The sequence below is a fragment of the Sebastes umbrosus genome, chromosome 20 (assembly GCF_015220745.1).
Source record: "Sebastes umbrosus isolate fSebUmb1 chromosome 20, fSebUmb1.pri, whole genome shotgun sequence".
Lineage (NCBI taxonomy): Eukaryota > Metazoa > Chordata > Actinopteri > Perciformes > Sebastidae > Sebastes > Sebastes umbrosus.
In genome coordinates, this window is record NC_051288.1 from 5,697,097 (window position 1) to 5,725,058 (window position 27,962).

The 27,962-nt window shown below is 42.0% G+C and overlaps 2 protein-coding genes across 9 annotated transcripts; one reads left to right on the top strand and one right to left on the bottom strand.

Annotated features, from left to right (window-relative positions):
- On the bottom strand, positions 1-9,925 carry zdhhc16b (zinc finger DHHC-type palmitoyltransferase 16b). 5 transcript variants are annotated; one of them, XM_037754373.1, is made up of 10 exons: positions 9,716-9,925; positions 5,891-6,196; positions 5,604-5,798; positions 4,122-4,210; positions 4,005-4,033; positions 3,743-3,876; positions 1,740-1,825; positions 1,527-1,650; positions 1,292-1,362; positions 1-132 (listed from the first exon to the last, which is right to left on the bottom strand). In XM_037754373.1, exons 2-10 carry the CDS (start codon positions 6,161-6,163, stop codon positions 30-32), a joined length of 1,104 nt encoding a protein of 367 aa, XP_037610301.1. In that variant the 5' UTR covers positions 6,164-6,196; positions 9,716-9,925; the 3' UTR covers positions 1-29. The 5 variants fall into 5 exon arrangements, with proteins under 5 accessions (XP_037610301.1, XP_037610300.1, XP_037610303.1 ...); XM_037754372.1 differs by having other exon boundaries at positions 5,891-6,191; positions 9,709-9,925; XM_037754375.1 differs by having other exon boundaries at positions 9,709-9,925.
- Positions 9,685-27,837, top strand: vps35l (VPS35 endosomal protein sorting factor like). Of its 4 annotated transcripts, none has more exons than XM_037754368.1 (30): positions 9,685-9,779; positions 11,247-11,346; positions 12,073-12,255; positions 12,841-12,960; positions 13,079-13,103; positions 13,605-13,684; positions 14,702-14,830; positions 14,975-15,059; positions 15,146-15,202; positions 15,312-15,408; positions 16,498-16,545; positions 16,852-16,945; positions 17,782-17,982; positions 18,112-18,158; positions 19,218-19,329; positions 19,942-20,058; positions 20,145-20,198; positions 20,291-20,371; positions 20,471-20,533; positions 20,631-20,716; positions 20,824-20,904; positions 21,183-21,246; positions 22,381-22,479; positions 23,595-23,672; positions 23,816-23,930; positions 24,191-24,330; positions 24,535-24,700; positions 26,043-26,161; positions 27,309-27,458; positions 27,614-27,837. In XM_037754368.1, exons 1-30 carry the CDS (start codon positions 9,700-9,702, stop codon positions 27,710-27,712), a joined length of 2,970 nt encoding a protein of 989 aa, XP_037610296.1. In that variant the 5' UTR covers positions 9,685-9,699; the 3' UTR covers positions 27,713-27,837. The 4 variants fall into 4 exon arrangements, 3 of the variants coding, with proteins under 3 accessions (XP_037610296.1, XP_037610297.1, XP_037610295.1); XM_037754369.1 differs by lacking the exon at positions 9,685-9,779 and adding an exon at positions 9,956-9,976; XM_037754367.1 differs by lacking the exon at positions 9,685-9,779 and adding an exon at positions 10,266-10,404.
- The last annotated feature ends 125 nt before the right edge of the window (positions 27,838-27,962 follow it).

A 27,962-nucleotide genomic window follows, 5' to 3' on the forward strand; every position in this document is an offset into this window, starting at 1 on the left:
ATATGGTTTGGAGGAAAAAGGGGTGAGGATCAGATGGCCATGGGGTCTCTTCTGGTGAAGGTGCAGTCCCACATGATGCCGTCCCCACTGGGAACATGGCCGGAGGGCAAGAGGACCCGTGTGAACCAGTGACTGGGGAACAGAAGAACAAGTAAGTATAGGCTGGAAACAATTACTGCTTTTGGCAAAGGAGTCTGGTGGCTTTGAAGAGAACATAGATAACAGCTTCAGTTGCCCGTCGGAAAGGGCGTAAATATAGCGTACACATTAACAGAGTTTTTAGGTGGCTAAAATATGTTTTGCTGCCGGCCCCGTCCACAGCAGTAAATTGCTTTGCTTCTGTGTGGTAACTCCTGTCTGCTTCTCCAGACTGGTGGCGTGCCGACCGTCATGTACTGTAGGTAATACGTTGCCTTCAAATGGAACTTGTGTACTCGGAGTTAGTACATGGGAAGACGTGTACACAATGTCTTTAGAGTTCAAGTGGTTAAGTCACGAGAACACCGCTGCTAGGCAACAGCAATATTAACGTTACTGTGGACGTCTAGAAGCCACAGAGGCTAACAATATAGCAAGCTAGTGAGCAGGTAACGTAAAGCCACGGTCACAAGTGCAATCAACACTCCCATTCACTTCTATTCTATGCTAGCGAAGGGGCGAAAAAACCTTTGCTTCCGGTTGCGAAGCAAATTTGCATCTTCGCATTCGCTAGGAGTTCAACTTTAATGAACTTTCAGTTTGAATATCGCCTTGACAGGCGATGGCCACTCGCCTGCATTCACGCATGTGTGACCATGTCTTAATGCAGGAAATACAAAGGCATAATGACAGAGGAAAAAGATGAGGCTGTTGGGAATATCAACATTTTCCTCAGACCTATTATAAAATTACAAAGAAAAACTACGACTAAAATGACAATGTATTAAATAATGCACCGAAAAATTAACTTCCATGGCCTCAGCCATTTCTGACAACGTCAACAAACACGTCACACCTCTAAACTCTGAGCTTTCATGAATAAGTACCTCATACAACCCTTCTTCAAAAAATCCAATCTACAAGGTTTTCATGAAATCAAACCCCATTTTATGGTCTGAATGTATTTTTCCATTCTGTAATTACCGCCTCTTTCTAGTAGTTGTATTTCTGACAAAGTGGCTGCTTTGCTGTAGTATTAAACTGCACTTGCTTTCACCATGGTAACACGGAGATTGTTGCCAAATCAACCGTGACTGAAATTCCAATTACATTTTCACAGGCCTCATTTCGGAACATGGGTAACTGAACCCACCTCCTTTTCTCCACACCCAACAGTATCTTCCAGTTGTTCATTGGACCATGATGAAATGGATTTTTGAACACCTGCGTTAGAACACAAGAAACAAAAAAAGACGTTTGTAGTTTAGAAGTTGTATTTGACATTAAATACCTGCAGTTAACAATGTTGTTTAAGCTTTTTGTCTCCATATGTAGGATTTGATGTGCTCTGATAGGTGCAATACTGATTTGTGTATTAGTATATGCACCTTGCCCTTCTCCTTGAGTCTTCTGATCTCTCTGTTGTTGATGTGCCGCTCCACGCTGGTCTCTCCTCTGCTGATGAGTATGCTGTGCCAGAGGGTGAGTCCTCCGAGAGCTACCGTCACCGAGCTGCAGGGAGGATATATTACTGTACAACCTGAGCCGTCTGCACAATGTTATCTGATGTTATAAAATATATGTGGTAAAGTGCTCCTTACCTGGTCAGCACCCAGAGGAAGATGATACACTTTTGAGCAGTAGTCTCTGTGTAGGCGTCGGTTGGAGGAGGGGTCTGATAGTACCTCTGAAGGGGACAGGAAGTAGTAAGGCTTACATATTCATGCTGGTGTCACCTTATTTCACTTTCGGATCTGATCCAAGGACGTTTTAGCTCACTGCTCTCTGAGGTCATGTTGGCTCAGGATCAAAAGGCTGCTGACAGTATGGGAACGTAACATGCTGGATCCTGTTCCTGGTGATCTTTGGGTGGCTTTCAAACTAATTAGTATTCAAAGCCTAGAGTTGTTTGTTTACCAGCTGGTGCACAGCCACTTTTGATATAAGACCGTCCTGGTTCAGAGGTAAATATGAGAGCAGAAAGCAAAGATCCTTTTCATGTCTCCTGTTTCGCTTATCACTTGCCATCTGAGCTCGTCCTCTGCCTTCTCGCTACCATGTGGCAGGTGCCACCGTACTAATCATCTACTCGTACCATTAGCAGCAACAAACAAAAACAACAGAGTTGGGTTTTTGGGGTGTCAGTAGCCTAGAGGTTAAAGGGATAGTTCGGGTGTTTTGAAGTGAAGCATACATAAATTATGGCACGGAAGCAAAGCAACGTACTGCTGTGGACGGGGTCGGCAGCAAAACATATTTTAGACACCTAAAAGAAAGGCTAACCTAAAACATCTATCAGTTTCAGTGTACGCTATATTTAGAATATTTTCGCCGGTTTAGCTTGCCGTCAGACGGCCCTTTCTGACGGGGAACTGAAGCCGTTGTATCCATTTATCCTCTTACCAAAGCCACCAGACTCCATTGAAAAAAACTGTAATTTGACCTCGCAGAACACGGGGTTGCTGGTCTACTGCTGCCTCCATCGGTTAGTTAGTTTGTGTTATTGTGTGACTTTGGTGAATCCGACCTAACCAAAGTCACACAACAAGTCAAACAAACTAACCAATCGAGGCAGCGTTAGACCAGCAACTCCCGTGCACTGCGATGTGAAAATACAGTTTTTTTCAGTGGAGTCTGGTTGCTTTGGTGAGAGAAGAGATAACGGCTTCAGTTCCCCGTCGGAAACATAGGCTGTATTGGAAACCGCCTACTACATACTACTGATACAGAGGCTGCTCTTTCCCTCGCCACTGCCTGCTGCTCTGTAGCCGGTCTGTGAGCGTCACTGGCCGGCTCTCCAGGGAGCTACGCCTGCAGGCGATTGTGGAGCTTTTCAACTCCAAAAAGGCAGATAAACACAAGTTACCGTTAATATATAATGGACATTTGTGTTGTGATATTGTCAACGAGGAACTAAAAGTCTCTCGTCTATAAGACTGGTCTCTAGAGAGAGCTCCAGCCAGCTCATAGCAGTCTGTGAGAGTGACCGCCCGGCTGGCGAGGTAGCGACCCCAGCAGGCACTAGCTAGCTGTCACAGCAGTTTGTGGAGCTTCTAAACTCCGAAAACGTAGGAGCAAATGTTCGATTCACCATCTAATATTGTAAAACTGTCAATATTCAAAATCTACGCAGTTGATTTCTCGCCTCAAACATTTTCAGAAGTGAATTTAGTGATGAAATAGCTACGAAAAATGTAAAAAATTTGCCGTTTTTGGCTGCTGTTGTTGTAACCGTAGCCTGTACCATTCCAGCGCTTTGCATTGTGGAATACAGTAGGCAAGGTAGACTGGTCCGATTCAAACTGGGGATTTTTTCCAAATCAGTACAACATCCAGGTATTTTTGGCATACTGTAGATTTTGCTTTTGTTCGCATTCTACATACTACATTTTGTCCAAATCAGTATGTACTACTAGGATAATATGCGGGTTTGAATACAGCCATAGACTGTATAGCGGCCTCACGGCAAGTACCTCCTACAACCCCACTTCAAAACACCCAAACTATCCCTTTAAACAAAAACTCCACCTGCAGATATACTGGTGGTCACTTGTTGTTCATAGGCGTGATGGTGCAGCATGACTGATAATTCTTGCGGCCTCACCTCTATAGCACTGTAGGCCTCCAGAAACAAGTCCTTGCTGCTGACGCTGCAGTAGATGCAGCCCAAGGTCATGTACAGGCAGAAGGAGAAGAAGTAGCGGTGGTTGCAGTGGCCCACACAGTTGTTCAACCAGGCTGGAAACATGTTCAGTTCAATGTGTACAAAACACTTGGAACGTTTAAAAAGCACAAACGGTAAATACAGTAAAACATAGTCATGCATTCTCTTCTGAGTTGTTATGTGTTGCTTGTTAGAAGGATACGACAGTGGTGGTCCATCTTCAAAATACACCTGTAATAAAAACAGAAACCGTTTACCATGAAGGACTTTTTTAAAAACTGACGAACTCTGTACATGAGTTATTGTTTAATTATCTTACGTGTTGCAGATGCTGCAGTGGTGCGTCCTGGCCGGTTTTGGAGTGATGCATTTCTTACAGATGGACACGGAGGGAATTTGAACTTTGGCCTAAAATAAACACAAAAAAATATACTGTATTACTGTCTTACAACAATCTAACCAAGTGTTAAACTGTGTAACAGTGAAGAAGAAGACAGACAGAAATATATACAGAGCATTAATAAAGCAGCAAACAACTATTTCCTGTGTAAAGATATAGTGGAGTAATGAAGTCGCTCTCCCTCTGTGTGTGTGTTGAAATCCGAGCTTCTCCTTGCTTTGTTGATATAGCCGGGCTGTGTTCTAGTGCAGGTGAGCGTGTCCCACTGGCTAGCTCACGGCCACCGCTCTGCACTGCACTCATACGGTGGTTACAGCTGATAACGCCGTCCCGACAGAATCGTAGCACCCAACCTCTGGTTCCCCCTCAGGTTAACACTGTTAGCTCTGTTAGCTCTGTTAGCACCATTAGCTGCGAGCATGGATGTATTATAAGAACTGGATACTGGATCCAAGATGGCGCCTATTCATTCCAATCATGATTTCTAAAGCTGAGCTCCCCCCCTCCATATTTTCTGACGTCACCATCCTAAAAAAGTTACAGTTTATTAAAGAGTTAGTCTGTTTTTAATAAATCAACTTTCTTTAATGAATATAACTCGTCGTCCCCCCTTTGTGTGTGGCAAGCGGGAGAGCAAACAGTTTTGTGACCGCAGTGAAAATGTTGTTTTTGAAAGGCTAAACACCAACAAATGTGTATTGAAGCAGAATATTTCATTAGACACGATTAATATTAGTTCATTTTTATTTGCAACTGTGCAGTAATACCAGGTTGAAACAAAAAGTGGCCTACTAAGTAGCAAAAAAAAAAAAAGAACTTGTCAGTTGCGTCAACATAAATAAAATGATGACATCTTGACAGATTCGCCAAGAAAATGCAGATACATAATATGATCTTTTTTTTGTAACGACTTAATTAATTTACTATAATAGCGTTAGAGCCGATTTCTTTGTTATTGCAATTAAATAAATGTAATCTATGGCATTGTTAACTGGCTGCTAGACCGGCCTCCCTTGTGCGTCAAGCGGGAGAACAAATGAAAATGTTGTTTTTGAAAGGCTAAATGCCAACAAATATGGATTGAGGCAGAATATTTTGTTAGATTTTGCTACTACAAAGTAGCAAAAAAAATATCTTTTATAATAATTAGATATACAGACTTTTGTATAAATTATCCAGTAAGTGTGTCATTGTGATTTTTGTTATACATGTGCACATCTAATTTTGACAACCTCACAGCAGACAAATCCTGGCACACCCCCTGTGATCTTTGGCGTCCCCCCCAGGTTGGGAACCACTTTTTTGGACTCCTTTAGCTGGGCTCTGCCTGACAGCCCTCACAATATCAATCTTGCTACACCTTGTCAGCATTTTCCTTTCAGCCTATGAGGAGTTTGGTACCTTGGGTGGGTGTCCCGGGGAGGTGGTGGTGGCCTTGTAGTAATGGAAGACCACCATGATAAGGAGCCAGTGGCCACAGCAGAGGTGCCAGACGATCCGGTACACAGGGTAAGTGCTGAGAATTGTGGGTAGGACGAACAGGTAGATGATGATCACAACTGTGGTCGTCAGTAGTATGACAAGACAGACAAACACCTGAGAGAGGAAAAGACATGTGAGGGTGAGGAACGTAGTTTGGGGGTGTAGGGAGAACAGAAGCATCCAGAATAGAAATCCCAACAGCTCACCACTCCAAACCAGCGGGTCACATTGTCCACGATCCAGTAGACGGGTTCAAACGCACAGTCCAGCATAGTGTCCGCGTTGGTGAGGCTGTTGAAGTACAGCGACTTGAGCAGCAGCTTGGCGTAGCTCCACAGCTCCAAAACCCTTCCTCCGATCCACGGCTTGGTCGCCCCGCTGCCTCGGCCTCCTCTCTGCGTGCGGCACAGCCTGCACCAGCGCGGCGCCAGTCTCATGGCCCGGGAGAGTTGCCACCTCCAGCTGCTGCCCGTACGCATGCCACCGGCACCTCCTCGCCTACACACTCTGCCCTCCAGACACACACAAACACACAGACACACGCACCAGCAATGACAAAGGCAGGCCGTGAAAAACAGCAGTTCTTCGTAGCGTAGCCGCATAACCGCTGAGCTTTCCATCGTCATTTCTGCCTATTTCAGTCGAAGTTGTGAGAGCAGGGGCAGCACGAGGGACCTCCGCTACTAGAAAGCACTAGTCAAGTCCTGTGACGGCATCCTCTGTGTGACACATGTCCGTCAAAGAAAGCAGGTATCAGGTAAATGAGCTACGCCCATCAGCCCCTACAAATAAACTTCTCCTGTTAATAATTCACCGCAAATCCACATCCCCAGGCCAGAACCGTCTTAGAAACTTGCAGGGGTGATGCAGAGTGGTAACCCTATAAGATGGAAATGCAGTGGGGGTGAATATCTTAAGAAGGAAATAAAGTAGCAACCTGATCTAGCAGGGCGTCATTTCATGAAAGTGAGTATTGGTTACACAGATAAGGCTTGTTCGGGTTCTCCAAAATAGGATGGCATTAATAATGAGAGCTGCTAATCAGGGACCTTAAGTAGACAGGAAGGCCCATCAACAAGCTGCCCTTTTTTCTTTGCTATCGGCTGCTACTTGACTACCCATAGTGACCGCTGCAAAAACACTAAAAACAGCCTGTAACCTTTCCTACGACCCTCTTTATTTCCTTTTTTTAAGCTTAATACATCATTTGATTTCATATCATTTTTTCTCTCTTTTATTCTTTTACATTATTTTCTATTTATTGACTTTTAAAAAAATATTTTATTTTATTACTATTATTATTTTTTTCTTCTTTTTTTTAATTTTAATAATCAATTTTTTTCCCTTTCATGTGACCAAGACCAACATGAGGTGGGGGTGAAGGGGTGGTCCTTTGTCTGTTTTTATTATGCTTTATGTTCTACATTTGATAAGATGACCTTTGCCACCTTTGAAGATTTGAATGGAAAAAAAGCCTGTAAGTGGAATAAAAACTGTAAGTGACACATGATGACATCGTTTTCCCTATATCTTCATTATACGGTGCTACATGCAATACTAATAAATCATGATGGCCAAATTAATTCTATAACACTAGTGTAAATACTTTACACAAATGTATGGAAGCCTATTTTCAACAGAGGGCAAGTTCACAAAATGCTTGTTTTGTCTGACCAACAGTCCAAAAAGTATGACAAATACACCACCCCTGTACACACAAGCAGCAACACCTCTGCTTGTTGCGCAGACAGGCTGTTGGCTGGCTAAATAGGACCTTCAATATTAATTAGCATGTAATGTACAGTGACAGACAGAACATATGATAGAGAGTGGCACACAGCAGGGCACCGCAGTCTCTATGGCAACCCGCTGCCTTAAATCTGGTCTTAGAAAAGAAGCTCGCTGCCTGTGTGTCTCACTGTAATACGCTTTAGTCCGTCCTCTACCTCTGTAGTGTCTCTGAGTCGAAGGGGAGGAAGCCGATGTAGACAGGTTTTACACGTCAACAAGCTGTCGGTTCAATGTGATCATTTTGATGAGAAACGACTGCAGATGATTTTTAAATCATGCAAAAACAGAAGTCAACTACGATTTACATGCATGTCGTTTTCATAGAAGATAAATACTTTGGATTTTTGGCTCTTCGTGAGATTATTGGAAATGCGGCGAATATTCAAATAATAAACTAATTCCCAGGGATTTTCGAATAGTATTTTTGCTTGGAATGCACATCCCTAATAATGTTATGGGATTATTTCTTATTTCATGGACTATTTTGGGATTTACACAGTATTATTACATACTTGTGTATAAAAAAACAAAAAAAGCATTCGAATAGTGATTTGGAGGTTAAATACCATGGCAACGGTCGAAGCTTCGAAGCATTCACGCAAAGAATCACTTGCCAAGAAGTGAAAGTCGTTCCATTGATACATCAGCGTTCAGCAGCAGAGCTATGCTTCCGCCATTTTGGACTGAAAGCGACTACCGGACGGCAGTAAAACGTCCGCCTAAAAAGTGTCGTACAAAAGTAAATTAAATTATTTCTATTCTATTATCAAATTCTACTGAAATGGCCTGTGTTGAACAATAAAATATTACAATTTTAATAAGCATTTTCAGTCCAAAATGGCGGCAGCGGTTGCTGTCAAAAAATCACAGAAGTTTTGTCTCTTCGCTTCTATACTCTTGTGAGTCGGGTCAGCCCTACAGTAGATGTTAATTCATTATTCATAACATAGATAAATCAACAGTTTAAACATGCAGTAGGCAGTATATTTTTGGCATCATTGGGCAACAATTCCATACTAACCTTTCGGCATATTGTAAATCAAGTGTTCTGAGAGAAAACTAGACTTCTGCACCTCCTCATGACTCTGTTTTCAGGCTTTAAAAAATCGAGTCCATGACAGGAGACTTTGACCAATCACAGGTAATTTCAGAGAGAGCGTTTCTATTGGCTGTGCTCCGGCTGGTAGGCGGTGCTTGGTATTTCCTCAACTGATCTCAACATGGCTGCCAGGTCACAAACTTTCTCATTTCACAGCTAAACAGTGCACTACAAGATGTTTCTGAAAACATTTGAGGTGAAAAATATGCATTACAGTAACAGATTATTAATTCATATTAGCCATTAGGACACCGGAGGACACAGAGGCGCATGATTTTTTTTCAGATTACCTGTCTCTTGCACTACTGTCAGGATATTGATTTTATTTTTATAAATATTTGCTCCAATTCTACCCACTGCTGCTTTAACAACCACTTTGACACTGATCAGATCTGCTGATCTAATGAATGCATTTTCTTTCTCTGACAATTGAGTTCTAAAATCAAGTATTCATGAAGAAATGCAATACAATGTGGATACAGTTTCAACAGCTGTGTAGATTCTGAAACAAATAGCCAGTTAATAGATTAATAAAATCAACAGAAAAATTATTTGGCAACTCTTTTGACTAATTAATTAATTAATTAATTAATTAATTGAAATTAATTGATTTGTTTCAGTCACTTTTCAAGCAAAAATGGCAAACAAAATCCTGTTCCAGCCTCTCCAATATGATGCCTTTTCTCTGCTTTTTACTGTCAGTTTAATATCTCTGGGTCAGTATTTTCTACCATTGTATAGACTAAATTATAATAATGAAATAAGTGTTGCTTCACACCCTAATATGTGAGGGATAATGTACTGTATACAGTCTGTTGTCAGCATCTGTTATTGTCATGTAATGTTAGCTCTAAGAACAGCACAGAGAATATCACCTTTGTGGAAATTATGGCTGTAGATAAAATAATGAGTCCCACTGACTGACTGAGTGAGTGCTGCTATCCAGTCTTATAAATAGCATTAGCATTAATCCTGTCAATCATTAACTAGCATTCCTCCAATTAGCGCCACTATGTCCTACTCTACCTTCGGCTAGCTGCTAGCTGCCTCCAGCTAACCCGCCCACAGTTAACAGTCATTTCTAATAAATACCAGACACCAACTCGGACCAGACGTGACACTGACATGCTGTACCTGGTACCTGGTCAGGTGAAGTGGGCGGTGAAGCCTGCAGCTCTGCGGTCAGGTCATGGTGAGGCTAACCGGTGAGCTAACCTGTTAGCCATCATGTCTCTCCAGCTGACTGCAGCACACACACAGTACAGAGCGAAGATTGTCTATTCAACAAAAAGCTTCATTCAACAGCAGCAAGCGGACACGACTTCCGGCTAAGCTGCTCGCTAGAGAAAATTTGTTTTTAAGTAAATGTAGCAGTGGAGGGTCAACTACTGTACCACCAAGGGTAAATCCGTTTGCTATTTTGCTACTTTGCAAGCTGTTTTGCTCCAAGTAGCTCCGTTAGCGATATACAACGGAAAGTTGCTCTAAAATGGGTTCAGTGCCAGAAAAATAATCTCAAAGTGGGACCTCTTCTTCTTCTTTTTAGACTCTTTGGTGCAGCTCGCTTGAGAGGGCGCAATGTGTTTTGGGAAATGAAGTCGTTTTTATGCTGAAACGGTTCCTGAAAACGTCTCTAAATCCACGCTATCGCTGTTTTAGTAGTAATATAACACAATGTTATGTATTCACAGTATCGGTCCTGACGATGACAACAGTAAATATTGACCAGACCGCCTATTTGAGGCCAAAAACAGCGTTTTCCCAACATTTAGCACAACCAGGAAGTACTGAGATGTCATGTGATTGTAGAAACATGGCTGCGGTGCAGTGGTGAGATGCTATTTTCTTATTTAAAAACACTCCGTATCATCAACATACATTGCTTAAATTGTGTATTTATTGACATTGTGCGAATTTTGAGAATGAAATGTAGTGCAAACGTGTGTATCAGTAGCTTAATTGTAATTTAGTGTCCCAAATGAAATGTCAACATTATTCTTCAGGTTGTTAGCATCACAATAGTGTCTAATGTAGTCTAATGCAGAAATACTATGACCTTGAATCAAATGCCCTCTTTGGCTCGGGTTTGGTTTTAGTCTGGCAAAGCCTATGATGATGTGTCAAAGTTATTACACAGGTTTTATAACAGAACTCTCATATTGGGCCACAGACCTTCATCTAGAGAGTTACCCTGCACTATACTCACATTTTTAACAGTCTCTTCTGCACTACATTCACTTTTTTAATAGTCGTGTATCATAGCTGTTACCCTGCACTATATTCACTTTTAACAGTTTTCTTCATCTCCTTTTATTTTTATATCTGGTATATTTTTTTGCACTTTGTACTTTGCACTACTAACTTTTTACTGCCTTTTTACTAACATGTTTTGCACTATGGTGCTGTGATGCTGGAACCTTGAATTTCCCTCAGGATCTATCTATCTATCTTTGTGTTTAATGCAAGATCTGAGATCCTGATGGGACTTGATCTGTGCTTTCAGACACAAGAGTGTTAGCATCAGTTGTAATAGCTGTCAGTAAATCAACAGTATGCTCTCTACAGTGAGTGTTCAGAGACCACTCAATGTGAACCCACATGGTGACTGGAAGGATGAACATGTCAGTAGAAACAGCTGAATCAGGTCTCCTGTCTGTCTGTTGTGTACCAAGGCGATCCAGCGGGCGCAACTATGAGGCAGAGCTCCAGAGACGTCGTCCCGAGGCTTCTCTGGTTGAGTTTGGAGACTACCATCCCCTCAAACCCATCATGGTAGACCCCTCTGCTGTTAACCACTGTCTTCCTACTGTTCAGCCTCATCACAAACATCACTATCAGCACTGCACACATGCATTCACCAAAATGCTGATATCTGTCACAACATCTGCATTCTTCCATCAGCACAGCAATAGATTATGTGATGTCTTTCAAAGTTTTTCTTTTATTGATTATCAATAATGAATTAAACAGTAACTGTACAGTGAAAAGATTTTATTTTGCCCAACAACAGTAACAGCACATCCGTCTACTCATACAAAAAACAAACACACAAGCAACGACAGCTGGCCAAAGAAAATATATACTTAAGTATGGATAAATAAAGTTAAAATTATAGACAATAGAGAGGAAATATCTATAATACACTTTAATAATAGTGACAGAAAAAGTACGTCGAGAGATAAAGGAAATAGAAAAATTGGTAAAAAATGAATAAATAAAATACAAAAAAAAAAATGTCAGTCACAGGATTTGGCTCGATTTGGTGGTGAAGGGTTTCTGAAATAGTTTGAAAGACTGACGTCCAAAACTTAAGTAAAGAAGGACATGACCAGTACATGTGAAGGAGTGAGGCAGGTGCATTTTTACATTTATTATTATGTGATTTGACATCAATTAAAATCAACAGTTGATGTTGTTAAAGGCATAAATCAGTCGTTTCTTGCATTTAATTTGATGTACCTTTAACAGCTCTGACTTTCCCCTGTCCTCTCCATCCAGGTGACGGATACGAAGACCCGCCGCGGGGCTCGTAAAGGCAGCACCTCTTCGTCTTCCTCATCCTCCTCCTCAGTGCCCCCGGACCCCCTCAGCTCCATGATGGACGGGACCGACCCCCTCTCCATGTTTGCTGCAGCCTCGGCCACTGAGGCTCCTGCCCTGTCACACAGCGCCTCCACAGGGGTCAGTAACACTGCAGGCAGACCTATCGATACTGAGACAAATGAAAAATGAAATTACATGGAAAAATTGGAAACATCAGGTATTGGCAGCTTCATTACACATTTATTGTGTGAATGCTGATTCAGCAGCATAACTATTGGATAACCATTGTTATCCAAATCTTTATTTTTCTTCTTCAGTACATTTTTTGGTCTCCCACAAACGACTGTCCTCCATTCCAAAGGTTCATTCCGCCCAAATACTACTTTCTGTGAAAAGACTTGTAGTTTTAAAAGTTAATTCCGCCCAAATACTACTTTCTGTCTAAAGAGTTAATTAAGAATTAATTTATGCAGTTCAGCATTATTCAGCCAGTTTTAAAATTCAGTTTTCATAATGCAGCTTTAAGATTTCTGTATTTACAGCAATGCTCTGCAATTCATTTCAGCTGTCAACATTCCCACACATTTTCTGCAGGAAATGCATTTTCTAGTTTGTACTGACCTTCAGAAAGTAACATTAGTCGAATCTTATTCGCCACACACAGAAGTGGAAAGAAAATGATACCCAAACCTGTTTTTGAAGGAGAGATTGTTGTGCTTCCAGGACCTGGGCAGGAAGAAGAGGGAGAAGGAGGAAGAGGCGGTGGGACCGGACTTTGAGCCCTGGTCGTCAAAACGAGGAGAGATCCTGGCCAGGTTCACCACCACTGAAAAACTCTCAATTGTGAGTCGTCCTCCATCATAACAGAAAGTTGTTCTGTTACTATAAACTAAACTAAAGACGTTGGTTTAATCAGTCTTTGTAAGACAGAAACCTAATTCCAATTTCTTTGTCTTCACAGAATCTTTTCATGGGTTCTGATCGAGGTAAGACCAGAGTTTGTATTCATCATAATAATTTCAACTAGCTGGTGAACATAGTGAAGCATTTAGCAGCTAAAGAGACGGATATCTTTTCTCAGGAGTTGGGACCAAACCTGAGCTGAAAGGAGAGTAAATATTGGACTTGAATTCACTGGGTAGAAACAGAAACACATGTAAATACGCAGCTGTGACATGTTAGCCATATCAACTTTATAAGGTGGTAATATGCCAATGTTGTGTTAACAGCCTGTTGTGCTGCCCCAAGTGGCAAAACAATCAATCAGTACTTAAAGGTTCTTTATTCAACATCCAGAGCATTAATATAGCAGCAAACAACTATTTACTATGTAAAGATATAGAGGAGTAATGTCTACCTGAGCAGAGAATGAAGTCACTCTCCGTCTGTGTGTTGTAATCCGAGCTTCTCCGTGCTTTGTTGATATAGCGTGCTTTTACTTTTTACTTTGGTTGAGAGCTAACACATCACTCCTGTTGTCGCTGTAGGAAAAGCTCCAAGTCCAGGATCCTCCGCTGTTTCAGAAAAAGTTCGAACTCGCTTGGAGGAACTGGATGATCTGGAGGAGGTACGTTTTGTCTATAATTTTCTGTTAAGGCTGTCAATCGATTAAAATATTTAATCATGATTAATGCAAGATTGTCCACACTTAATCACAAATTAATCACACATTTTTTATCTGTTCAAAATGTACCTTAAAAGGAGATTTGTCAAGTATTTAATACTCTTATCAACATGGGAGTGGACAAATGTGCTGCTTTATGCAAATGTATGTATATATTTATTATTGGAAATCACTTAACAACACAAAACAATGACAAATATTGTCCAGAAACCCTCACAGGTACTGCATTTAGCATAGAAAATATGCTCAAATCATAACATGACAGACTTAAGCCCGACAGGCAACAACAGCTGTCAGTGTGTCAGTGTGCTGACTTGAATATGAAGACTTGCCCCAAACTGCATGTGATTATCATAAAGTGGGCATGTCTGTAAAGGGGAGACTCGTGGGTACCCATAGAACCCATTTTCATTCACATATCTTGAGGTCAGAGGTCAAGGGACCCTTTGAAAATGGCCATGCCAGTTTTTTCTCACCAAAATTTAGCGCACATTTGGAGCATTCGCGACAAGCTAGTATGACATGGTTGGTACCAATGGGTTCATTAGGTTTTTGTAGTTTCATATGATATATGGTATCTTCACTCTAGCTGAAAACTGCGCCCGCTACAACCGCTACAACCTTTTATTATTGTGTTCACTTTGACAGTCCTATTTTCTGTATAACAAAGTTTCAGTTCCAAATGGGAACATTAATTTTAAAATCATCTTCCCTCCTGGCACTGTAAGAATTAAATCGGTCCCCAAATGTTCTATTATTTGTGTTTGTATGGATACACATACTATACATACATTAAAGGCAGTTCCACCGCCTCAATTGGTGCTTATATAAATTCATCAACACAATAGCTTTTCATTGAAGGAAACATGATTCTCGCTAAGCAGAGTGAATCCATATTAGAGCGAGGATGTGTTTTGAACTGACTTGTTTGTGTGTGTGTGTGTCTGTGTGTGTGTGCAGGGTTCCCAGAGAGAGCTGCTGAACCTCTCCCAGCAGGATTACGCCAACCGCATCGAGGAGCTGAACCAGTCCCTGAAGGAGGCCTGGGCCTCGGACCAGAAGGTCAAAGCCCTGAAGATCGTCATCCAGGTAATCCAGCACTTGATGACACACCAAAATAATGGAGCAAAGACAAAACTCAGAAGCGCAACATCATTTCTTCATGTTCCTTCAGTCACAATAACCACCTCTCTAACCTCTGTGTAAGAACTTAAACACTGATCTGTGTTCCAGTGCTCGAAGCTTCTGTCCGACACCTCGGTGATCCAGTTCTACCCCAGCAAGTTTGTTCTCATCACTGATATCCTCGACACTTTCGGTGCGTAAAGAATCCTTATATCTCTCTGTTCAGTCAAAAAAACAAAACATGGAACGTTTTCTGACTGTAGTCTCACTTGTCTGTAGGCCGGCTGGTGTACGATAGAATCTGGACCATGTGTTCAGACCCACGACCCCTACCAGGTACAGACACAGCAGGACTCTCCCACATCCAGTCCGATTTAATTTGAGCATTTCAACATTTTTTCGAGCTCCTGAGATGATGGATACATCGTCTGTGATTCCTCCTCAGACTCGTTCACAGTCGACGATGTGAATGACACGGCCAAGGAGACGTGCCTCAACTGGTTCTTCAAGATCGCGTCCATCAGAGAGCTTCTGCCCAGATTGTATCCTTTTCCCGCCATCGGGCTTCACTGCTTAAATCTTTCCCTTCTCAGATAACCAGATCTAATGTCAGGCCTGTTTTTACTTGGACTTCTCTCTTTATCCGACCCTCTTTCTGTTGACTCTTTCTCTGAATTTTTCAGATTTTTTCCAATTATAAATTATTTGTGTGTCAAATTGTTTAGTCCAGAGCCCCTGCATCAGTCTTCTTATGACATTATTACATTTGGAATGATTAAAGGGATAGTTTGGGTGTTTTGAAGTGGAGTTGTATGAGGTACTTATCCATAGTCAATGTATTACCTACAGTAGATGACGGTCAGCAGCAGGAGTACCAGCACGGAAACAAAGCAATATCATTTTAGCCACCTAAAAGAATCAATATCAATTTAAGTGTATGTTATATTTAGAATATTTTCGCCAGTTTACCTTGCCGTGAGACATCTATACAGACTATGTTCTGACAGGGAACTGAAGCCCTTATCTACGCTCTCGCCAAAGCACAGTAATACAGGAGTTGCTGGTCTACCGCTGCCTCGATCAGTTAGTTTATTTGTATTATTGTGTGACTTTGGTTAGTTTGGATTCACTGAAGTCATACAATAGCATAAACAAACTAACCAATAGAGGCAGCGGTAGACCAGCAACTCCCCGTGTTCTGCAAGGTAAAATTAATTTCTTTTTCAATGGAGTCTGGTGGCTTTGGCGAGAGCATAGACGGATATAATGGCTTCAGTTCCCCGTCGGAAAGGGCTGTCTCACGGCAAGGTAAAGCGGTGAAAATATTCTAAATATAGCGTACACTTAAACTGATATTGATTTCTTTTAGGTGTCTGAAATACGTTGTGCTGCCGGCTCCGTCCACAGCAGTACATCGCTTTGCTTCCGTGCACTAACTCCTGTCTGTTTCTCCAAACTGGGGGCGTGCCGAGCGTCATCTACTGTAGGTAATATACTGACTATAGATAAGTTCCTCATACAACCCCACTTCAAAACACCAGAACTATCCCTTTAAGGTTGTCTCCATGATATCCCTGATCATCCAGCACTTACCCCATGTAGAAATTTGACTCTTTGACCTCTGTGAACAGATACGTTGAGGCTGCCATTCTCAAGTGCAACCGCTTCTTGAACAAATGGTTAGTTTGTTTACCTTATGGGCTTTATTAGTCAGTCTTTGCACACCAATTTAATAGTTTTTATATTTTATAAACTTTTAGCTTCAATGTTCTTTCGATATTCTGCCTTTACTTGCTCCAGTTTAGCAATAGTTAGTTCAGCAATATTAGATCTCTGTCATATCAATCAGAATGATGTGTTTGGGTTATTTGAAAGATTTGGGGATATATTTGTTACAACAGATCAACCAAATTATCCTTTTCTGCTTATGAGTATTTATTTTTGGAAAAATAACAGTTTGCTTTCTGCCCCTCCACCCTTCACAGCGGTATTCAGGAGACGCTCCCTCGGTTGACAGCCATGATCAGAGGGATAGGCGACCCCCTGGTGGCAGCATACGCCAGAGCTTACCTCTGCAGGGTAAGACCTGCTCACTTTTTTACATTTTTTTCTCTCCTGTCTCCTGGTTCTGAGCCATTTCTTATCTGTCGGCTCATTTTCACCGTCTGTTTCTGTCCTTACTTTTTACCCTATTAGTGGGGCGGTAATAAGATAAAAACAAAGTTGTTTTTCTCCCACTTTTGTTGCTGTTTAGACAACTGAATTTCCCTCCAGGGTGAATCAAAATCTCGTTTATGAATGTATCATTTTGTCTCACTTACTCTTAAATGTTAACCAGCAAAAGAGTAATGTTGTGATTGGTCAAAGGGGGAAAAAAAGGAGGTTTGGGGCCATTTAGATAAAGATAGACCTAGTCTTTGTCTTAAATATAACTTTAAGTCAGACTTGCTAGAGACACTTCCCTATGAGTGACTAATGTAAGACTGACTTAGATAGCCTGTCGCGCAGTGCATTATGGGGGAAATAAGACAGAAAAAATGGCAACACCACACCCAAGTATGGGAGGAAATAACAGAAAAGGTAAAAAGCATAAATCCAATGGTCGTTAGAACTGTTAAAGATGTTTAGAAACAATTTAAGAATATGATACAAGAATCCCCAAAAGTTATGGATAATCAGTTGAAATAGCTAACTGACCTTCTAATAGATTGTTGCCATAACAACAAAGCTCTCACGTCAGGCTTAGCCAGGGGGAGAGGTGACTAACTTTCCTACCTGAAATTAAGTCAGTCTTAATATTTATGCAACAGGTAGACTAGTTTAACCTGACAATCTAAGACAAAGACTAGTTTTAAGCTAAGTTTATGCTGCTGCTGGCCCCTAGTCCCATAGATAACGGTGCTCTCTCCCTCCAGGTGGGCATGGAAGTCGCCCCTCACCTGAAAGACAGCCTGAACCGCAACTTCTTCGACCTGCTGGGCACCTTCCGGCAGATCAGCGGGGAGATTGTCCAGAACCAGCTGGTCCTGCAGAGGGTTGAGGTGCCCGAGTACTTGACGCTTTATTCACCCGCCATCAACTGGATCCTGCAGTGCATCGCCTACAGAGCTCCAGAGGCACGCAGTCACAGAGCTTGAATTTTTCTAACTTACAGCTGTTGAATAATGGCATTTATTAGTGCAAGGGTCAAAACCCTTATAAAGGCAGAGGCACACATGTTTTTAATGTTTGTGTTTCCATTTCAGCCTCTGCTAACGGAGATGATGGAGAGATGCAAGAAGCTGGGGAACAAGTGAGTGCTTTTAAAAACAGTAATTATGGGATGGATTTAATTTGTAGGCTTTATTCCTGTTAGTGAAAGGTAATGTGCTACTGTACAAGAAATACATGCCTTCATTTTCCTCAGGATCAAAATATATATATATATTAATGTGTATAGTATTTTTGCCTCATTTCAGATCAGTTAAATCAAATCAAATCTTCACTGGTCTTTAGATATCTTTGTTTTTCAGATCAGGTTTATGGTACGATGTTTAGTAGGGAAAGGACAGCAGGGAAAAAACACATTTCTGCCACACAAAATAAAATATCTTTTTCAGATTTATATATTGCAACCAATGACGAGATTTCACTAGAAGACATTGCTTCGTTTTTAAGGGTTCGCAAGTCAAAATGATTGAAAACCATTTTATGAAAATCCAGTTTATGGATCCCTAAAGTGTTAAAGAGGACCTATTATGCATATTTTCAGGTGCATACTTGTATTTGGGGTTTCTACTAGAACATGTTTACATGCTTTAATGTAAAAAAAAAACACTTTATTTTTCTCATACCGCCCTCTGTTTGAGCTCCTGCGCAGTCTGCTCTGATTGGTCAGCTGGCGTACTGTGGTGTTTGGTCAACCAAACCAAACTCTCCGCTCTAGCTAGCTTTGTTTGAGGGCGTACCAAACTAGCAGCTAGGCAGTTATTATGCAAATGTGTTACTGGGTGACATCACCACGTTACGGAAGAAAAGGCGGGACTTCAAGCGAGGCGTTTCAGGCAGTTAAGGAGCAGTGTTTCTGTGGGGGAGAGTAACTCCCTTTGGCGTGGTCTTTGGGCTTTGTAACTCTGCAGATTTTTTCCGTCACAGAAAACTATATAACACACTAAAGGAAAGGGAAAAAACACAAAAGCATAATAGGTCCTCTTTAACAGATTAATACACTGCAGATAAAGAAAACAGAATGTGCTTAGCAATGTACTAAAAGTTTTACACCGCTTTTACTGCAGTGTTTCAATGGTTTCTGGTGGTGGTGAAAAAACATCCTTTTTACCACAAAGATCCAACGTGTTCCTGTTTCCCATAGTGCTTTGCTGCTGAATTCAGTCATGAGGGCGTTCAGGCCAGAGTTTGTTGCAGCCAGAGCCACCGACTTCATCGGTATGATCAAAGACTGCGACGAGGCCGGCTTCCCAAAGGTCAGAAGACACGAACGGCTGTAATACGCTGATCCAGTAAATGTAAACATTAGGGCTGTCAATCGATTGAAATATTTGATTGTGATTAATCGCATGATTGTGCATGGTTAATTGAGATTATTCGCAAATGAATTGCACATTTTTTATCTGTTCAATATGTACCTTTAATAGAGATTTGTCAAGTATTTAAGTGGCAAATATGCTGCTTTATGCAAATGTATGTATATATTTATTATTGGAAATCAATTAACAACACAAAACAATGACAGATATTGTCCAGAAACCCTCACAGGTACTGCATTTAGCATAAAAAAATATGCCCAGATCATAACATGGCAAACTGCAGCCCGACAGGCAACAACAGCTGTCAGTGTGTCAGTGTGCTGACTTGACTATGACTTGCCCATTACATTAAACAAATTAGTGGCGTTGAAATGAATTTGCGTTAATGTGTTATTATCGTGTTAACTTTGACAGCCCTAATAAATATGTAAAGAAATATTCACAAACCTTGAATGTTGGAGTTTAGGAAATGTAAGTTTATTCTACTGTTGAGGTAGAGGTTAAAGCATCGTTTAAATTTGCTTGAAATATGATTGGTCTTCTCTCCAGCATCTGTTGTTTGGATCTCTGGGTCGCAGTCTGGCCTGCGCCGACCCTCCAGAATCCGAAAGACTGACGATCCTAAATGAAGCCTGGAAGGTCGTCACCAAAGTCCGCAGTCCTCAGGTGCTGTGAGAGTGATGCTGCTTTCACACAGCTGTTTATTTCCATGAAAATATTCAGGTTATGACTGTACATGTGATTGCTTTTAGGATTACGTCAACTGTGCTGAGATCTGGGTGGAGTTCACCTGCCGACACTTCACAGTGAGTAAAGTGCAGTTGTAACACTTTACATAAAGTGGAATTTAAAGTTTCTATCACTGTTTTATCACCTTTCTTTTGTCTCTTGCTCTCAGAAACGTGAGGTCAACACCGTTCTGGCTGACGTCATCAAACACATGACCCCTGACCGGGCGTTTGAGGACGCTTACCCTCAGGTTAGCAGCTCCTTGGCTAACTGTTCCCTTGAAACTGAACCGCTCCTCCCCGCCGACTGCTCTGTAGTGACTCTGTCTTGTTTTTTTTTCTGCATCCAGCTGCAGTCGGTGATCAGGAAGATCCTCACCTACTTCAACGACTTCTCTGTCCTCTTCTCCATGGTGAGCAACCGCCACTTCAGAATACACACGAAGGGACGTTTGCACTCCGGAGGCCTGAAATAATCAATGACAAGTGGCCCGTTTTTCTGTTTCTCAGGAGCGTTTCCTGCCGTTCCTAGACATGTTCCAGAAGGACAGTGTGAGGGTGGAGGTGTGCAGATCCATCATGGAGGTCTTCATCAGGTAAGAGCTGCCTCAGAGACTGAGTTTCATGAATGAGATTCATTTGCTTTGTTAGTAAGAGTAAAAAAAAAAATTTTGAACTTCTAATTGGTCTCCATCTCCTGCAGACACCAGGTGGAGCCCACCAGAGACCCGGTCATCCTAAACGCCATGTTGCACATCTGCAAGACGATGCACGACTCTGTCAAGTAGGGTATTTGTGTGTGTGTGTGTGTGTGTGTGTGTGTTATACCTATAATTACTTCCATAGTTGTTGTCTTTTAGGGGCTTGGGGAAATTGTTTTTTGGTATTATGTCATTATAGTTTTTTTTTAGTTTCTTTATAAGTTTGATTTTAGTTAAAGGGTAACTTCGGTATTTTTCAATCTGGACCCTATTTTCCGATGTTTTTGTGTCTAAGTGACTAATGGGAGAATAAAACAGACAGCCTTCATTCAGTCACCTGTCTGCTCTCTGTGTATTGCAGCGCTCTAACTCTTGAGGATGAGAAAAGATCTTTGGCTCTGCTGATCATCGGCTTCATCCGCATGGTGAGACTCCTCAGGCTTTTGTCTGTGGTTTAGAAATAAGGCCGGTGTTATTTTGTATTTTCTTATTGTCAACAAAGCCAATTATTCATAAGTCCGAAAATGGCTCACAAATGCATAGTTTCATTTTTTTTAAAGGTACTGTGTGTAGGAATTGGGGGCATCTAGTGGTGTGGTTGCAGATAGACACCAGCTGAGTACCCCTCCGCTCACTCCTCCCTTTCCAAGACTGCGATAACATGAGCCACCGAGTGCAAAACTGTGGTAACGCCGTTCACCTCGCTCATAGGCCATCTATTCCATAATAACACTACTTTAGGAGCAACGGAAGTCAGACGGCGGCTGTTGTACTGCGGTTTTGCACTCCGCGGCTCACGTTACTGCAGTTTCACAAGCGTGTCGGGGAACTACGATGGTCTTCAGGTAACGTAAAAACGTAAAAGTCTCTCTCTAGGGCCAGTGTTTGGTTTGTCCATTCTGGGCTACTGTAGAAACATGGCGGAGCAACATGGCGGCCTCCGTGAAGAGGCCCTGCTCCCTATGTAGATATGTAGGGCTCATTCTAAGCTGACAAAAACACAACCATTCTTAGTTTCAGGTGATTATTATGCACTAATGAAAACATGGTTATCAATATTAATGCTAATGGATCCCCCAAAATGTTACACACTGTTCCTTTTAAAGGGTAAATGATTTCCTAAATAAGCTGGGCATGGTAGTTTTTAGAAATCATTACTCAATCAGGAGGAAATAGTGTATTTGTTGGGGACTATTTTCAGCTGCGGATTAATACACATTTGGTGCTCTTGTGAGTATTTGCGGCAGCAGGACGATGTTTATCGGATTGACTAAAATAAACTACAGTGCCCATGTTCATGGTAATGAAGAAACATGTCCCTCAGTACACATTGTTGTTGTGTTTTTATTAATTTTTGGACAACAATGGAGCTCAGTGGAGCGCCTTGGTAGCCGAGTGGTTACAGCGCATGTCATACAACCACAACGTCCCGAGTTTGATTCCAGCGTTCGGGACCTTTGTTGCATGTCAAAATGTATTAAATACAATTTTGTTAAATAAAAGAAGAACTCTCTTCTTACACTCTTGTATTCTGTCTGTCTGTCCGTCATTGTGTTCAGGTTTCTTTTGGCCGTGACTTCGAGCAGCAGTTGAGTTTCTGTGTGGAGGCCAGAGCCACCTTCTGTAACCTGGAGTCAGTGCTGGTGCAGCTCATTCACGTCAGTACAAATCTGTGTTTGTATGTGTTAATTTGTGTGTGATATTCATGCACAAGCACCATCCTCACAGCCGGTTAGACTGTTATCAGGTCATTGAATGGGCGTTATCAGTGGTTATCAGCCTCATAGATGTGGGTCAGAAGGGGCCTGCTACACCCACTAGTAGGTTTTTTCATTGATTTCACATGGTAGATCACTGAAAGAAAGAAAAAAAGAAGATGACAGCGACCTCTAGTGACCGTAGAAATTATGACAAGAGTGAAAGCGGAAGTCAGGCGCTGTAGTATAGACAATGTGATACTCCATATCGGGTGGAGGTCGGGATTGATGGGCGATGAATGGGACAGACAACACAGTACTTTCACCTTCGCATCCCGTGCGAAACCAACAATGTGTAGTTTCACTTTCACTTTAGAAAAGTAGCTATTTTAAGCCATAACTAGTGCTGTCAATCGATTAAAATAGTTAATCGCGATTAATTGCACAGTTTTTATCAGTTCAAAATGTACTAAAAAAGGGAGATTTGTCAAGTATTTAATACTCTTATTAACATGGGAGTGGGCAAATATGCTTGCTTTATGCAAATGTATGTATATATTTATTATTGGAAATCAATTAACAACACAAAACAATGACAAATATTGTCCAGAAACCCTCACAGGTACTGCATTTAGCATAAAAAATGACTTGCCCCAAAACTGCATATGATTATCATAAAGTGGGCATGTCTGTAAAGGGGAGACTCGTGGGTTCCCATAGAACCTATTTTCATTCACATATCTTGAGGTCAGAGGTCAAGGGACTCCTTTGAAAATAGCCATGTCAGTTTTTCCTCGCCAAAATTTAGTGTGAGTTTGGAGCATTATTTTCCCTAAACTAAGAGGCTTTGTTGTCTGAACCTAAAGAAGCTGTTGTGTTTGTGTTCAAAACGTAACATTTCATGCAGTTTCACAACATGTTAGAACGTCTTGCTTTTAAGTTTTGCTTTCACTTTTACAACGTAGTAGGCCCCTACTGACCCACATTGTGGTGCGTATAGCGACCGATAACGCACATTTAATGGCCCGATAACAGTCGAATCGGGTGGTCCTCAATGTTCACCTTGTCGTTTCCAGACGGTGAACCAGCTGGCAATGGAGACCAGTAGGGTGATGAGAGGGAGTCACTCCCGCAAAACAGCGGCCTTCGTCAGGGTGAGTCAACACGCACAGCATCCGATCACTGCAGGCCACCGTAGGTTCCTGCATGATGAGATTTCAGCGGTGCCTGAGAGACACATTGAGCACTGAAAGATGCTTTGATTAATTTATTGAATTTATCTTTCCCTCTCCACCAGGCATGTGCTGCCTACAGTTTCATCACCATCCCGTCTCTCAGCAGCATCTTCAGTCGTCTCAGCCTCTATCTGTTGTCCGGTCAGGTTGCGTTGGCAAACCAGTGTCTCTCCCAGGGTGAGCAGCTGCTTCCTTTCACTGTTTTTAAACAATGAGTTACAATTCAGGTCACGTTCAGGATTTTGTTTTTAAAATTTGAGGAGAAGGTTAATTCATGTTGCTTTGTTTCAGCAACATTATTCTTTTGTTATCTCCCTCCTTTACTCTCGTCCCACTTCCCTTGCATCCTCCTTTCCTCATCTCTTCCTTCCTTTCTCTCTCCTTTCATCATTACCTCTCGTACATCCCTTCCTCCATCCTTCTTTCCACTCCTCCAGCGGATGCTTTCCTAAAGGCAGCGGTCAGTCTTCTTCCGGAGGTTCCTCGCTCTATCAGCGTGGAGGGGAAACTTCGCTCTTCTGAGAGCTTCCTGATGGACTTCATCAACAACTTCCTGGCTATGCTGCTGGTTGTCCCGGTAACACAATCCTTTCCTCAGCCTTTCAGAACAGAAAGATGAGGAAAAAAATCATCCAAAGCGAAAAACAGTTAGCTCATCTTCATTCCTCTTTTCAGACAGCTCAGTTAGGAGTGCGTTTAGAGTCGATGGAGATGAAGTATCAAACCAACAGGCTAGTCTCCCTACAACTCCCAATATGTGTGTGTGTGAATGTGTTTGCAGGACCATCCAGAGCATGGTGTGCTCTACCTAGTCCGCGGTTTGCTCAACATGGTCCAGGATTACACCTGGGAAGACAACAGCGACGCCAAGGTGCGGGTCTACATCAGCGCTCTGCCCCTGCTGGCTGCCATGAGCCAAGAAACCTACTCCTACTCCATCCCTAAAGGTACATATACTATACACACCGTGTCGTAAGAATGTCTCTGAAATCCAAATTACTGCCCATGTTCGTTTATTTTCTTTCGCAACCCTCTGAGACCCGCAATCCCGACTGACATTACTGTCTTTAAGAGGCTGTAGCTGACTCAAAAAAAAGCTAGAAACTAGCATGCAGATATTGATATCATATGAAACTAGTATACCTAAGGAATCCATTGGTACCAACCATGTCACACTAGCTTGTCAGGAAGGCTAAATAACACTCCAAAGTTAGGCTGAATTTTGGCAAAGGAGTCCCTTGACCTCTGACCTCAACTTATGTGAATGAAAATGGGTTCTATGGGTACCCACGAGTCTCCCCTTTACAGACATGCCCACTTTATGATAATCACATGCAGTTTTTTTTACATGCAGTACAAATGTGTTATTTTCGCCTATTCTAAAATGGTGTATTTGAATATTTCTGCATACTGGGGTCCATAAACAGTCTTGAATTACATAAATTGGGTATCACTGTAAAGCACAGACTCTTGTGGATCCAATGAGGCCAACTGTATTCATGTGTGATGATGTTAGTCTCCATAGTAGCCAGTATAATGTCATTATAGTAAGACCATTTTTTGAAACTTGACCTCACTGTATAAAATGAGCTGTGGTGACGTCTAGGATAATCACAGCCTCATGAAACTTTACAGCCACAAACTACAGACCTAGAGCATTCAGAGGATGGGTGGCTTTCCTAGGTAGATTGACAATAAGGGGGTTTCTGAGCAGTTTACACAACAGAAGTGATCGCCGTCTAATTGCTGAAAAATGTAATTCTTGCAGAAATCTCCAAATGTCAAACGTTTTTGATACCAAATCCCAGCATGTCTTTTTCTACGGTGTTCCTCAAGGTCTGGGTGTCTTAATGTGGTATTTTGGAGGGATTATTGATCATGTCTATCAATTCACGAGTGGTAAAAAATGGTTAAATTTAGCAGTAAATCTGTTTAACAAATGGTATCAACTGAAAAACTGCTGCAACAACTTGATAGAGCATGGGGATGTCCATCATATACTTCTCTCATAATGTTCTAAACCCTTATACACTTTCACAATTTATTTTAATTCATTCATGTTTATTACAGATTCATGTTTAGAACAACTTGACACACAGTGCTGAGCTGCATCTCAAATCAATCTTCAGGTTCCCAGCTTTCAGATGATGTACATGAATCAACAGTTGACTTGCTATCTCCGCCTAAAGAACCCCTGTACCTTAGGGGTCGATGTGGGTCTGTAAGGGTTAAAGAGAAATCCAGCAGCAGCACAACTAAATTGATATTTTTCCTCTTTCCTGGTCTCAGTGGACTCCAATGAGACACTTTATGGAGGAGACCCCAAGTTCCTATCGGAGATCAACAAGCTGTGTGAGACTTTGATCGGACAGATCCTGGACCATCTGAAGGCGCTCGGTCGGGACGAGGTGAGGCTGAAACAGCTCACTGCCACCAGCAAGACTGCAGTGTTTTTTCTCGTCTTGTGCTTTTTAAAAGTTTTTCCCATGCTGCACTAAGGGGCTGATCAGACAGAGACGAAGTGCTTCGGGAAAAACAGCTGATGCGCCTGTAGAACGGGGCTGCATGCTTAACCGGAGCGATCAAATGTGATTAATGGAAAAATGTGGTCGGTCTCTCTCTCTCTTGCTCTCTCAAAGACAGTAACCTACATGAAACTATCAAGACATGAGATATGAATTCCCCTTTCGCTTTCACAGTCCAACAGCTAACTAGCTAGCTAGCCCTACCGCATCTAGCGGCATCAAAACAGGAATGAAGTGGTAAAGTAGTCAAATCCACATCTTGCTTGATTCAATTGGCTGCCTGGTCCAAGTGTGACATCACTGACAAGCGTTGCGACTCTGCGCCCCGGCATTGAAAAGTTGCTGAGCATGTTTTAACTTTTGTGCGCGTCTAAAAAACGATAGAAAAACGCGGTGCCAGAGAGGAGCGCATGCCAGGCGTGTCGTGCAATAGGAAAACAATGGTTTTGCTGGCGACGCATCTCAGTGTGATCAGCCCCTTAAAGAGGCGCTTTTTCCCTTTCCTTTAGCATGTTGTATAGTTTTTTGTGCATGTAAATGGTCTGCAAAGTTACAAAGCCCAAAGATCGACACCAAGAAACAGAAACACTGCTCCTGAACTGCCTGAAACGCCTTGCTTGAAGTCCCGCCTTTTCTTCTGTAACTTGGTGATGTCACCAAGTAACGCATTTGCATAATACCTGCCTAGCGGCTAGTTTGGCACGCCCTCAAACAAAGCTAGTTAGAGCTGATCTAGAGTTAGAGCTGGAGCGAAGTCCGAAGAGTTTGGTCAAGAGTGGCCCAGCTGACCAATCAGAGCAGACCGGGCTTTTTTGGAGGGGGCAGAGCTCGAACAGAGAGCTTCAGACAGAGGGTGAAAAGAGAAAAAATAAAGCGTTTTTTGAACATTAAATTCTTCTAGTAGAAACACAAAACACAAGTATGCACCTGAAAATAAGCACAATAGGTCCTCTTTAATCTTTAATTGCTTCATAGTCTGATTTCTATGTAATAACTAAAATGTTGCCATCTTCTCCTTGCCCTCCTGCAGCAGAGCACACGGCGTCAAGGCGCCCTGGCCTTTTCCCTGTTCGGTGTCCTGCTGGCTCACGGTGACCTGAGGAACAACAAGCTGAGCCAGCTGGCCGTCAACCTGTGGAACCTCAGCCACAAACACGGATACTGTGAGACTCGTGTCTCAGTGAGTTCACACCCACACCTCTAACACATCTAACTCCAGCAAAATTGTTTAAATGTTTGCTGTACTTGGTTCAGATTACAGTCTAATTCATTTCAGTGAACATGCTTTGTGTGAACCCAGTCTTAGTGACTTCCTGTCTCTTCTCTCTGCTCAAGGTTCGGACCCTGGAGTACATCAAACACCAGGCTCAGCAGGCTGACATGACCCACCTGTCAGATACAGTCCAGAGGCTGGCACTGCAATCCCGCACCTGAAGGTCAATGTCAACACTCACTCGCTCATCTTCAAGCGCTTATCCGGCCAATCAATCAATGTCAACAACCTCTGTAAAATGTTTGTGCACCAGGTTTGTGTAAATAAAAGATAGCACAAAGAAGAAGTATTGGTTTATCATTACAGATGCATTAATTTATAAGTTTGGTATTTTTATCTACAAGGCATCATATTTTAAAAGATGATCATTTGTTTTGCATGTGAAATCCTAACCTCTTATATATTCACTTA

What these genes read in the sequence shown, in the direction of transcription:
- zdhhc16b (XM_037754373.1), bottom strand. Translation starts at nt 6,163, where the DNA reads ATGCGTACGGGCAGCAGCTGGAGGTGGCAACTCTCCCGGGCCATGAGA. An exon ending in TGACCCGCTGGTTTGGAGTG is followed by an intron (nt 5,799 to 5,890) that starts GTGAGCTGTTGG and finishes TTCCTCTCTCAG; the next exon opens with GTGTTTGTCTGTCTTGTCAT. An exon ending in AGGCCTACAGTGCTATAGAG is followed by an intron (nt 1,826 to 3,742) that starts GTGAGGCCGCAA and finishes TGTCCCCTTCAG; the next exon opens with AGGTACTATCAGACCCCTCC.
- vps35l (XM_037754367.1), top strand. Translation starts at nt 10,280, where the DNA reads ATGACAACAGTAAATATTGACCAGACCGCCTATTTGAGGCCAAAAACA. An exon ending in TGCAAGAAGCTGGGGAACAA is followed by an intron (nt 18,159 to 19,217) that starts GTGAGTGCTTTT and finishes TGTTTCCCATAG; the next exon opens with TGCTTTGCTGCTGAATTCAG. An exon ending in ATCATGGAGGTCTTCATCAG is followed by an intron (nt 20,717 to 20,823) that starts GTAAGAGCTGCC and finishes CATCTCCTGCAG; the next exon opens with ACACCAGGTGGAGCCCACCA.